At 50.5% G+C, this 11,519-nt stretch overlaps 1 protein-coding gene across 1 annotated transcript; it reads right to left on the minus strand.

Moving 5' to 3' along the window:
- Positions 1 to 1,698: 1,698 nt before the first annotated feature.
- Positions 1,699 to 11,066, minus strand: gpx2 (glutathione peroxidase 2). Its single transcript, XM_038785051.1, has 2 exons — positions 10,673 to 11,066; positions 1,699 to 3,146 (listed from the first exon to the last, which is right to left on the minus strand). The coding sequence occupies exons 1-2, from the start codon at positions 10,892 to 10,894 to the stop codon at positions 2,796 to 2,798; spliced, it is 573 nt and encodes a 190-aa protein (XP_038640979.1). The 5' UTR covers positions 10,895 to 11,066; the 3' UTR covers positions 1,699 to 2,795.
- Between the last annotated feature and the right edge of the window lie 453 nt (positions 11,067 to 11,519).

Raw genomic sequence — 11,519 nt, forward strand, 5'->3', positions numbered from 1 at the left:
TGACCATTTCCAATAAGAGAGAATCCAACCATCACCCCTTGACATTCAATGGCATTACTGAATCCCCGACTATCAACATCCTGGAGTTACCATTGAACAGAACTGAGCTGGACTAGCCACATAAATACTGTGGCACGGGGACATAGTGGTTAGCACTGCTGCCTCATGGCACCGAGGTCACTGTCCATGTGGAGTTTGCATATTCTTCCCGTGTCTGCGTGGGTTGCATTCCCGCAACCCAAAGATACACAGGATAGGCAAATTGGCCAAATTAAATTGCCCCTAAATTGGAAAAAAATAATTGGGTACTCTAAATTTATTTTTAAAAATAAAACAAAAATAAATACTGTGGCTACAAGAGCAGGTCAGAGGCTAGGAATCCTACAGCAAGTAACTCATCCCCTGATTCCCCAAAGCCTGTCCACCATCTACAAGGCATACGTCAGGAGTGTGATGGAACATTCCACACTTGCCTGGGTGAGGGCAGCTCCAGCAACACTCAAGAAGCTCGACATCATCCAGGACAAAGCAGCCCGCTTGATTAGCACACCTTCCACAAATATTCACTCCCACAATCACCTATGCACAATAGCAGCAATGTGCACTATCCACAAGATGAGCTGCAGTAACTCACCAAGGCTCCTTAGGCAATATCTTCCAAACCCACAACCACTACCATCTAAAAGGACAAGGGCATCCCTAACAACACAGTGGGTGTACCTACACCACTTGGACTGCAGAGGTTTAAGAAGGCACCTCCCCACCACTTTCTCAAGGGCAATTAGGGATGGGCAAAAAATACTGGAAGCCCACATCCCGGAAAAATTAATTTTATAACACTCTGCTTCTTTCTCCCCAGATGCTACCAGACTGGCTGGATTTGTCCAGCATTTTCTGTTTTTATTGTACGTCTGTGTTACATTTCATTTTAATATTAGTGAGAAGTTTAAAAACAGAGAATTGTGCCAATTATTTATTTTTCTGTACTTATCTGAAAGTACCTATCACTTAGCAGACTGTTAATAGTCAGAGGACATATTGGCTCCCTTTGCCCAGAGTTTAAGCGTTTCTAATTATTTGCTCATCCACCTGCAGTCTCTCTCTGGAGCATGTGTCACCAATTCAGCGCTGATGCACATGTGTTTTTCTAGTTGTCCACATTGACTGGAGCATACCTTCTCTGTCTTTATTTCAGAGAACTTCACCTTTCCTCCACGATACAACTAGGACCTACTGGTGGCCCTTTGTGGTATAAATTAATCTTAATTTAAAATCAAATGTAAGCTGGCAAATATCTGTATTACCTTTTTTTCTGGCTGTGCAACTTCAGTAAATGTGAAGCTGACAGTTCAAGTATCATAGCCACTTGATTTGTGACTTTGTAGTTCAATTGGTTCTTGCCAATTAAATGATCATGAATTTCAGGTGGAACGTGAAGACAAATCAAATGTATGAAGATTTCCACAAAGCTCCAGATTTAGAGATCTCAAAAAACAATCAAAGCATTTTCAGGGGATAAATTAGGAAAACAATGAAAAAGAATGAGGCCTGTTGACCCAGAATGACCAGACATAAGCGGCCGATCATCTTCAGCAAGGTGAATCATCAATGTAAATAAATTGTTTTTATATCGAGAAATTTTGAGTAAATCTGCAATTGGTGAAACGTTACTAAAAAAAAAAACAGCACACACAACAGTTTATTTTCAGACATCCTTTTTACTAGTTATCTTTGATTGACAAAATCCACACTTCCAAGAAGTTTCAAACAGTAACATCCAGAAAGTTCAGCAACTTTCTCTGTTTTTCTGGCATCTTCCCTATTGGATTTAGGAGGATACCTTCATTCGGTAAAGTTCTGAAGAATGGAAGCACTATTTAAAAAAAAACTTCTAAGGAAGTATAACTATTTCCACAATCCAGAATTTCAGACAAAGCAAATTCTCGACACCTTTGGGTGTTTGCAGAAGAGTAATTTGAAAATGCCACAGGCAGTTGACTAGTTAGAAGTTCACATATAGGCTGCATTCTCTGGTTTCCCCAGCCACGAGTTTCTCGGCAGCGTGCCATCCGCTGGCGGAGGGATTCTCTCTTTCTGCCGCTTGCCAATGGACATTTAAGCCAGCCCACCCCACTGGGAAACCCGTGGGTGGGTGTGCATTGCCAGCAGGAAAAAAGAACCCTCCAGCTGGAGAATTATGGCCTCAGTTTTACTTTGGGGTATTTGATGGGTTACTTTTGATTACTGTTGAGGCTAGGACTGCATAAATTCCTGATGTGTACAAAACTGAACCTCAGATTATCATAATTTTAGCGTGGACAAAAAGATTCTTTTGAGTTTTCAACTTAATCATAGAATCATAGAGTTTACAGTGGAGTTAATGGACAGAGATGTTAGAAAAGAGTGATGTTCTCAAACATGACTTCAGAAAACATCTGCAAAATTCAGTTTTTAAATCTAAAAGTGCTTATTCGAATAGAAAGAAATTTACTAAAGGGTTAAGAAGATTCAGTAGCAACTGAGATTCACAAAGTTGGAAAAGGATAGAAGGCAAGTTAGATCAACCAGTAGTGAATGAGCTTGAGGGCAGAAGAGACGACAGAAGGCACGCAAGGAGTTCAAATGATTAGGCTGAAATCTTGTAATCTTTTTCAGACTGCAAACAAATTCTGTGTTTGATTTAGGGTTTGTATTCATGAGTCAAGAAGGATTGTGCAGCTGTCTTACAATATGTAAAGGTGATAGATAAAGAAATGTTACTCTGCCTCCTTGTTTATTCTGCTAACTTGGATTCTTTACTTGGCAATCTTCAATAGCCTTTGGATGTCAGGTTCAATCTGGATGGTTTCAAACATTTTGCTGTAGCGTTTGAATGGTTCGCCATTCGGCCCGATGAGAAATTTCTCAAAATTCCAGCTAACATCTGATCGACAGACTGGGCTCCAGATGATGAATTTGGGGTCTTTCATCAAGGATGAAGGATCATCCGAAGGAACAGGCAACTTCTCCTTCAGGTAGGCAAAGACTGGGTGCGTGCGCGCACCATTAACATCACACTTCTGGAACATGGTGAAATTGGGTTCAAAGCCACCTCCAGGACGGACATACTTCAGAGAATTGAGTATCTCGTCATTATGACAATTTTCCTAAAAAGTTTTTTGGGGAAAAAAAAAGAGATGGAGAAAATGCATAATTAAACTAAATTAGAAATGCATGTTTATTATTCCATTAAAACTATATGACAGCAAATTCATTCTCCAGGTCACTGCCACAGCAGTTTCTCAGAGTAGTGTCCTTGGCCCAATCATCTTCAGCTGCTTAATCAATTACCTTTCCACCATCATAAGGTCAGAAGTGTGGCTATTTGCTGATGATTGGTCATGAACACTGTGCATTCAGAAATCCTCAGATAATGAAGCATTCCCACATGCAGCAAGACCTGAAATACATTCAGGCTGGAGCTGATATGTGGCAAGTAACATTCATGCCACACGAATGCCAGGCAATGACCAATTTGGGGCACCTCGGTAGCACAGTGGTTAGCATTGTTGCTTCACAGCTCCAGGGTCCCAGGTTTGATTCCCGGCTTGGATCACTGTCTGTGCGGAGTCTGCACGTTCTCCCCGTATCTGCGTGGGTTTCCTTCGAGTGCTCCGGCTTCCTCGCACAGTCCAAAGATGTGCAGGTTAGGTGGATTGACCATGCTAAATTGCCCTTAGTGTCCAAAAATGTTGCGTGGGGTTACTAGGTTATGGGATAGGGTGGAAGTGTGGGCTTGGGTGGGGCGCTCTTTCCAAGGGCCTGTGCAGACTTGATGGGCCGAATGGCCTTCTTCACTGTAAATTCTAAGATCTATGAATTCATCAAGAGAGAATCTAACTATCTCCACTTGATGTTCAACGGGCATTACCATAGCCTAATTTCCCCGCCATCAAAACCCTTGAGGTTGCCATTCAACAGAACTTTAAACGGGATCAGTTACTTAGATACCGTGGCTACAAGAGCAGATCAAAGGCAGGGAATTCTGCCGTGAATGCTTCACCTCCTCACTCACCACTATCCACAAGACACAATTAAAAAATATAATATATCGCCTTTAGTATTGTCACAAGTAGGCTACTGTGAAAAGTCCCTAGTCGCCACAATCCAGCGCCTGTTCGGGTAACCAGCGCCTGTTCGGGTACACAGAGGGAGAATTCAGAATGTGCAAATTACCAACAGCACGTCTTACGGGACTTATGGGAGGGAACCCACGCAGACACGGGGAGTATGTGCAGACTCCGCACAGACAGTGACCCAAGCCGGAATCGAACATGAGACCCTGGCGCTGTGAAACAACAGTGCTAACCGCTGTGCTACCGTGGAATGCGAAGAATGGTTGGAATGTTAGTCATTACAGGTAAACAAGTCATTACACATACAAACAATATGAGTGGAGTGGGGGATAATCATAGATAGTTGATGTGCGAATTGTCTCAAGCCAGGCAGTTAGTAGGATTCTGCAAACCCTGGCGGTATGGTGGGGGCTACATGTAATGTGAGGTGAACCCGAGATCCCGGTTGAAGTCATTCTCATTCGTGCAACCAGTTTCTGCTCGGCAATTCTGCGTTGTCGTGCGTCTTGAAGGCCACACTGGAGAATGTTTACCCGAAGATCGGAGGCTGAAGATCCTTGACTGCTGAAGTGTTCCCCGACTGGAAGGGAACACTCCTGCCTGGCTTCGTTTGTACCTGTAAAGATGTGCTAACCTGTAAAGACTCACATTCCAATCTGTAATTCTGTTGTAATTGCTTCTCTGCCTATATATGCTGTGCCATGATGTGGAGATGCCGGCGTTGGACTGGGGTGAGCACAGTAAGAAGTCTTACAACACCAGGTTAAAGTCCAACAGGTTTGTTTCAAACACGAGCTTTCGGAGCACGGCTCCTTCTTCAGGTGAATGGAAAGGCTTGTTCCAGAAATGTTTATATAGACACAGTCAGAGATGCCCCGGAATGCAAGCACCTGCAGGCAATCAAATCATCAAAGATGCAGAGAGAGAGGTAACTCCAGGTTAAAGAGGTGTGAATTGTCCCAAGCCAGTTCAGTCGGTAGGCCTCTGCAAGTCCAGGCTTGTTGGTGGGGGCCGAATGTAATGCGACATGATCTGGGATCTGGGATTCATGTCGCATTACATTCGGCCCCCACCAACAAGCCTGGACTTGCAGAGGCCTACCGACTGAATTGGCTTGGGACAATTCACACCTCTTTAACCTGGAGTTACCTCTCTCTCTGCATCTTTGATGATTTGATTGCCTGCAGGTGCTCGCATTCCGGGGCATCTCTGACTGTGTCTATATAAACATTTCTGGAACAAGCCTTTCCATTCACCTGAAGAAGGAGCCGTGCTCCGAAAGCTCGTGTTTGAAACAAACCTGTTGGACTTTAACCTGGTGTTGTAAGACTTCTTACTATATATGCTGTGTTTGTGAACCGGCCTCCACTTCACCTGATGAAGGAGCAGCGCTCCGAAAGCTTGTGATTTCAGATAAACCTGTTGACTTTAACTTGGTGCTGTGAGACTTCTTACTGTGCCCACCCCAGTCCAGCACCTGCACATCATGGTTACCAAGGAAACAGTGAAATCATTAATTAGGAAATAGTGTTTGGAACTTCAGTCTTCCCAATATTTAACTGGAGGAAATTTCTTCTTTTTAAAAAAAATAATTTTTATTGAAAAATGTTGTATTTATACAACAACAAACAGTAATGAAAATAGCAACGGTCTCTAACAATAACAGTCATAACACCCGAGAACCGTAATAGCTCGTACAGCGAACCCTCCCCACCCCCCCAACCCCAATGACCAAGAGAATAAATTAACAACAAATTAAATGAACAACATATTAAATTGAATAACTGTAGAACAAATAGACAACACCCCCCCTCTCTCCCCCCCCCCCACTCCCCCCCCCTCCTCTCCCCCCCCCCCCTCTCTCCCCCCCCCCTCTCCCCCGGTTGCTGCTGCTATTGACCCATTTCCCTATCTCTGAGCCAGAAAGTCCAAGAAAGGCTGCCACCATTTATAGAACCGTTGTACTGATCCTCTCAGGGCGAATTTGACCCTTTCCAGTCTGATAAACCCCGCCATGTCACTGATCCAGGTCTCCACACTTGGGGCCTCGCATCCTTCCACTGTAGCAAGATCCGCAGCCGGGCTACTAGGGACGCAAAGGCCAAAACACTGGCCTCTCGCGCCTCCTGCACTCCCGGCTCTGCCGCAACCCCAAAGATCGCGAGTCCCCAGCCCGGTTTGACCCTGGATCCTACCACCCTCGACACCGTCCTCGCTACCCCCTTCCAAAATTCCTCCAGTGCCGGGCATGCCCAGAACATATGGGCATGGTTCGCAGGACTCCCCAAACTCCTGACACACCTATCTTCGCCCCCAAAGAACCTACTCATCCTAGTCCCGGACATGTGAGCCCGATGCAGCACCTTAAATTGAATGAGACTAAGCCTCGCACATGAAGAGGAAGAGTAAACCCTCTCCAAGGCATCCAAGAAGAGGAAGAGTTAACCCTCTCCAAGGCATCCGAGAAGTGGAAGAGTTAACCCTCTCCAAGGCATCCGTACTGGAGGAAATTTCTGCTCATCTATCAATGGATATCAGATAAACAGTCTGACATCTATGAAATGTATCCAATGAAATTCAGCAACAGTGAAGGAGTGGACATAGTGAGGTAGAACTGAGCGTCATCAGCTCAATTGCAAAACCCAACTCTGCTTTTGGATGATGCTGAGAGGCAGCATCTGGAGGAGTACTTTTTTGAAAAAATGAAATGAAAATTGCTTGTCACAAGTAGACTTCAAATGAAGTTATTGTGAAAGCCCCTAGTCGCCACATTCTGGCACCTGTTTGGGGAGGCTGGCACAGGAATTGAACTGTGCTGCTGGCCTCCCTTGTTCTGCTTTCAAAGCCAGCGATTTAGCCCTGTGCTAAACCAGGATTATTTTAAAATAATCCCTACAGTGCAGAAGGAGGCCATTCAACCCATTGAGTCTGTACTGACTCTCTGAAAAGGCATCCTACTTAGGCCCATTCCCCAGCTGTATCCCTATAACCCCACCTAATCTGCACATTTTTGGACCGTGAGAGAAACGGAGCACATGGAAGAAATGCACGCAGACACGGGGAGAATGTGAGAACTCCACACAGACCCTGTCACCCAAAGCCGGTATTGAACCCGGGTCCTTGGTGCTGTAAGGCAGCAGAGCTAACCACTGTGCCTCCATGCTGAAAGAGGCAGCAGCCGGGGATAGATTGTCGGATGACAACAGAAGGCGGGGGAGGGGTGAACACAGGGTATTCTCCAGAAGACGACTGCACAATTTTTGTATGAAAATGTAATAGTCCTTTGCTGTTTTAAACATTTCTGGTGTCAATTTGTTAAGTAATTATTCACTGAGCCAAAGCTTCAATATATTATACAGATCTAAAAATAAAATGTTCAAGTGTTTCTTCAAAGATACATGTGAAAAGTTAATGGGAATAAATATTTCCATACTAATAAATGAAACCACAAAAATTCTGGGCAGCACGGTGGTTAGCACTGCTGCCTCACAGCCCCAGGTTCAATTACGGCCTTGGGTGACTGTGTGGAGTTCTCTCTTTCTCCCCGTGTCCTCCCAGTCCAAAGATCTGCAGGTGAGGTGGATTGACCATGCTAAATTGCCCCTTAGTGTCCAAAACTGGGGTACGGGGATGGGTGGAGGTGTGGACTTAAGTAGGGTTCTCTTTCCAAGGGCCTGTGCAGACTCAATGGGCCGAATGGCCTCCTTCTGCTCTGTAAATTCTATGATTCTTCGAAAAACTCTGTAATGAGGAGCATGGCTTGGTAGGAAGCTTGGGTGGTAGGTAAAAGCCTGTAAATAGAGACCAGGGTGTAGAAAGGAAAATTGCCGGAGTTTGGTGAATAATTAAGAAAAGTAAAACCTCAATTAATAAGTCCATCTCTTCGTGTCCAATCCTCACTTCAGAGATGGGGATCCGCAGGAGCTGGTTGCATCAGTCCTTGCTGCCCTGTCCAGACCCAGAGGGTCACCCACTCTGAACACAAGGACCAGGCAGCCCAAATAAAAGCTCAAGTTATCTTCTCTCTCTCTCGTTCGCCTTGGGCTTCACTGGGACATTTTAGTGAATCACCACTCTAGGGTTCTGAAACCATGTTCATAACCACTTCCGTTTACTTTCCTGGCAAAGGAAAGTGTGAGTCGAACTGAAACCCCAGTTCCCTGCAACTTGCATAGCCTTTTTTGGCAATAGGGATGAGTCGCTGAACTGTGTGTTTGGGAGTTTGTGTTGGCAGCGATGTGGAGAACTTCCCTGGGGGCGTCGTCCTTGCACTTGCCGCCTAAACGCATCTACCTTAATGACCCTGAACGGCCACTCAGTGATTTCCTAAAAAAGTTAAAATAGTTAGAAAACTAGCCATAAATGTGTGTGTGTTGGGGGAACTTAAGGTTTACACTTCAAAAAAAAGTCTGAAGCAAATTCTTTTTTTTTTACACTTGTTTGGGTGAGGAGGTTGGGGCGTGGAAGTTAAGGGGTGAGGACTGGAGGGAGGGGGGGTGAGGACTGGAGGGAGGGGGGGGGTGAGGACTGGAGGGAGGGGGGGTGAGGACTGGAGGGAGGGGGGGTGAGGACTGGAGGGGGGGGGGTGAGGACTGGAGGGGAGGGGGGGTGAGGACTGGAGGGGAGGGGGGTGAGGACTGGAGGGAGGGGGGGTGAGGACTGGAGGGGAGGGGGGGTGAGGACTGGAGGGAGGGGGGGTGAGGACTGGAGGGAGGGGGGGTGAGGACTGGAGGGAGGGGGGGTGAGGACTGGAGGGAGGGGGGGGTGAGGACTGGAGGGAGGGGGGGGGTGAGGGACTGGAGGGGGGGGGTGAGGACTGGAGGGGGGGGGTGAGGACTGGAGGGAGGGGGTGAGAACTGGAGGGGGTGAAGACTGGAGGGGGGGGTGAAGACTGGAGGGGGGGGGTGAGGAGTGGGGGGGGGGAGGATGGGGGGGGTGAGGAATGGGGGAGGTGAGGAATGGGGAGGTGAGGAATGGGGAGGTGAGGACGGGGGGGGTGAGGATGGGGGGGGGTGGTGAGGACTGGGGGGTGAGGAAGGGGGGGGGGTGAGGACTGGGGGGGGTGAGGACTGGGGGGATGAGGATGGGGGGGGGTGGGAGGGGGGGGTGAGGACGGGGGGGTGAGGACTGGGGGGGTGAGGACGGGGGGTGAGGAGGGGGGGGGTGAGGAGGGGGGGGTGAGGACTGGGGGGGGTGAGGACTGGGGGGGTGAGGAGGACTGGGGGGAGGAGGGGACTGGGGGGGTGAGGAGGACTGGGGGGGAGGAGGAGGCTGGGGGGGAGGAGGACTGGGGGGAGGAGGACTGGGGGGGGAGGAGGACTGGGGGGGGGAGGAGGACTGGGGGGGAGGAGGACTGGGGGGGGAGGAGGATGGGGGGGGAGGAGGACTGGGGGGGGGAGGAGGGAGGACTGGGGGGGGAGGAGGATGGGGGGGAGGAGGATGGGGGGGGAGGAGAGGGGGGGGGGGAGGACTGGGGGGGGGAGAGGAGGACTGGGGGGGGAGGAGGACTGGGGGGGAGGAGGACTGGGGGGGGGAGGGGGAGGGGGGGGAGGGCTGGGGGGGGAGGACAGCTGGGGGGGAGGACGACTGGGGGGGGAGGACGAATGGGGGGGGAGGCGAGGGGGGGGGGAGGACGGATGGGGGGGGAGGAGACTGGGGGGGAGGACGACTGGGGGGGGGAGGACGACTGGGGGGGGGAGGACGACTGGGGGGGGGGAGGGGGGGGGGGGGGAGGGGGGAGGGGGGGGACGACTGGGGGGGGGGGGAGGACGACTGGGGGGGGGGGGGGAGAGGGGGGGGGGGACGACTGGGGGGGTGGAGGATGACTGGGGGGGGATGGGGGGGTGAGGACTGGGGGGGAGGTGAGGACTGGGGGGGGTGAGGACTGGGGGTGGTGAGGACTGGGGGGGTTGAGGACTGGGGGGGTGAGGAGGGGGGGGGTGAGGACTGGGGGGGGTGAGGACTGGGGGGGTGAGGACTGGGGGGGGGGGTGAGGACTGGGGGGGGTGAGGATGGGGGGGTGAGGACTGGGGGGGTGAGGACTGGGGGGGGTGAGGACTGGGGGGGGTGAGGATGGGGGGGTGAGGGGGGGGGCGGTGAGGACTGGGGTGGGGTGATGGACTGGGGGGGTGAGGACTGGGGGGGTGAGGACTGGGGGGGGTGAGGAGTGGGGGGGTGAGGAATGGGGGGGGGGTGAGGAATGGGGAGGTGAGGAATGGGGGGGTGAGGAATGGGGAGGTGAGGAATGGGGAGGTGAGGAATTGGGAGGTGAGGAATGGGGAGGTGAGGAATGGGGAGGTGAGGAATGGGGAGGTGAGGAATGGGGGGGGGGGGGGGGTGGGGGGCCCTGGGGGCGGGGGGGGTGTGTGGACTGGGGGGGGGTGAGGACTGGGGGGGGTGAGGACTGGGGGGGGGGTGAGGACTGGGGGGGGGGGTGAGGACTGGGGGGGGGGGGTGAGGACTGGGGGGGGGGGGGGTGAGGACTGGGGGGGGGGGGGGGGGGGGTGAGCTGGTGCGTGTGGGATTGAGATGCTGAGGCGTGTGGGGCTGGGACTCACCTGGAAGCCGAACTGGTTACAAGGGAAGCCCAGCACGACGAAGCGGTGCGGGTAGCGGTTCTGGAGCTCGTTGAGCTGGGTGAAGTCCCTTGTGGTCGTGCCTCAGAGGGTAGCCACGTTCTCGATCAGGACCACCCGGCCGCGGAAGACATTGAAGTCCAACTTGTCGCCCTCCAGGTTGAAGGCGCTGAGGTCGTAGAAGGACTTGACGCTCTGAGCCATCCTTGCTGAGAACAGGTCGCTTGCTGGAGAACTCTGAGCGAACGGATGTCGGTTACAAGGCCACCTGATCCCCACAGGTACAAAGGTTTCTGTGTCTTTTGCGATGACTTTGCAAAAACACACACAGCAGCAGGCCCTCCCCTTTCCTTCCTTCAGTGACTTAGTTCCTCATAATCGCAGGAAACCGACACGACCCAGATCCCTGGCAAACATCCAACTATTCTGCGAGACATGTAGTACAACATTTGTAGACAACCATTGTACTGGACGGAGGTGCAGAGCACCATCTTAATTTCAGGTTGAAGTTTTTGTGCGCATTAAACATCAGAGGGGGACCCGACTGAAACGTGCAGGGTTATTAGGAATAACACTTGGCAAACCTTGGGAGAATTCGAAATATGAGGATTTGACTTTAGGTTTTTAAGACTGCCAGCGTCGAAAAAAATTAGCAATTAAAATCCCCCCCCCCCCCCCCCCCCCCACAGGGCGATCCCATTAATTTGTTTCACAATTCATTTGATTTAGTTAATCGTTTATTTTAAAATAGGAGTTCTCCGCTGTTATTTTCCATTTACTACACCCAGTCTGGGCAGGTATGAAGAGGCTCCCAATGGGAGTCTATCTT

Source organism: Scyliorhinus canicula, chromosome 2 (genome assembly GCF_902713615.1).
Source record: "Scyliorhinus canicula chromosome 2, sScyCan1.1, whole genome shotgun sequence".
NCBI lineage: Eukaryota > Metazoa > Chordata > Chondrichthyes > Carcharhiniformes > Scyliorhinidae > Scyliorhinus > Scyliorhinus canicula.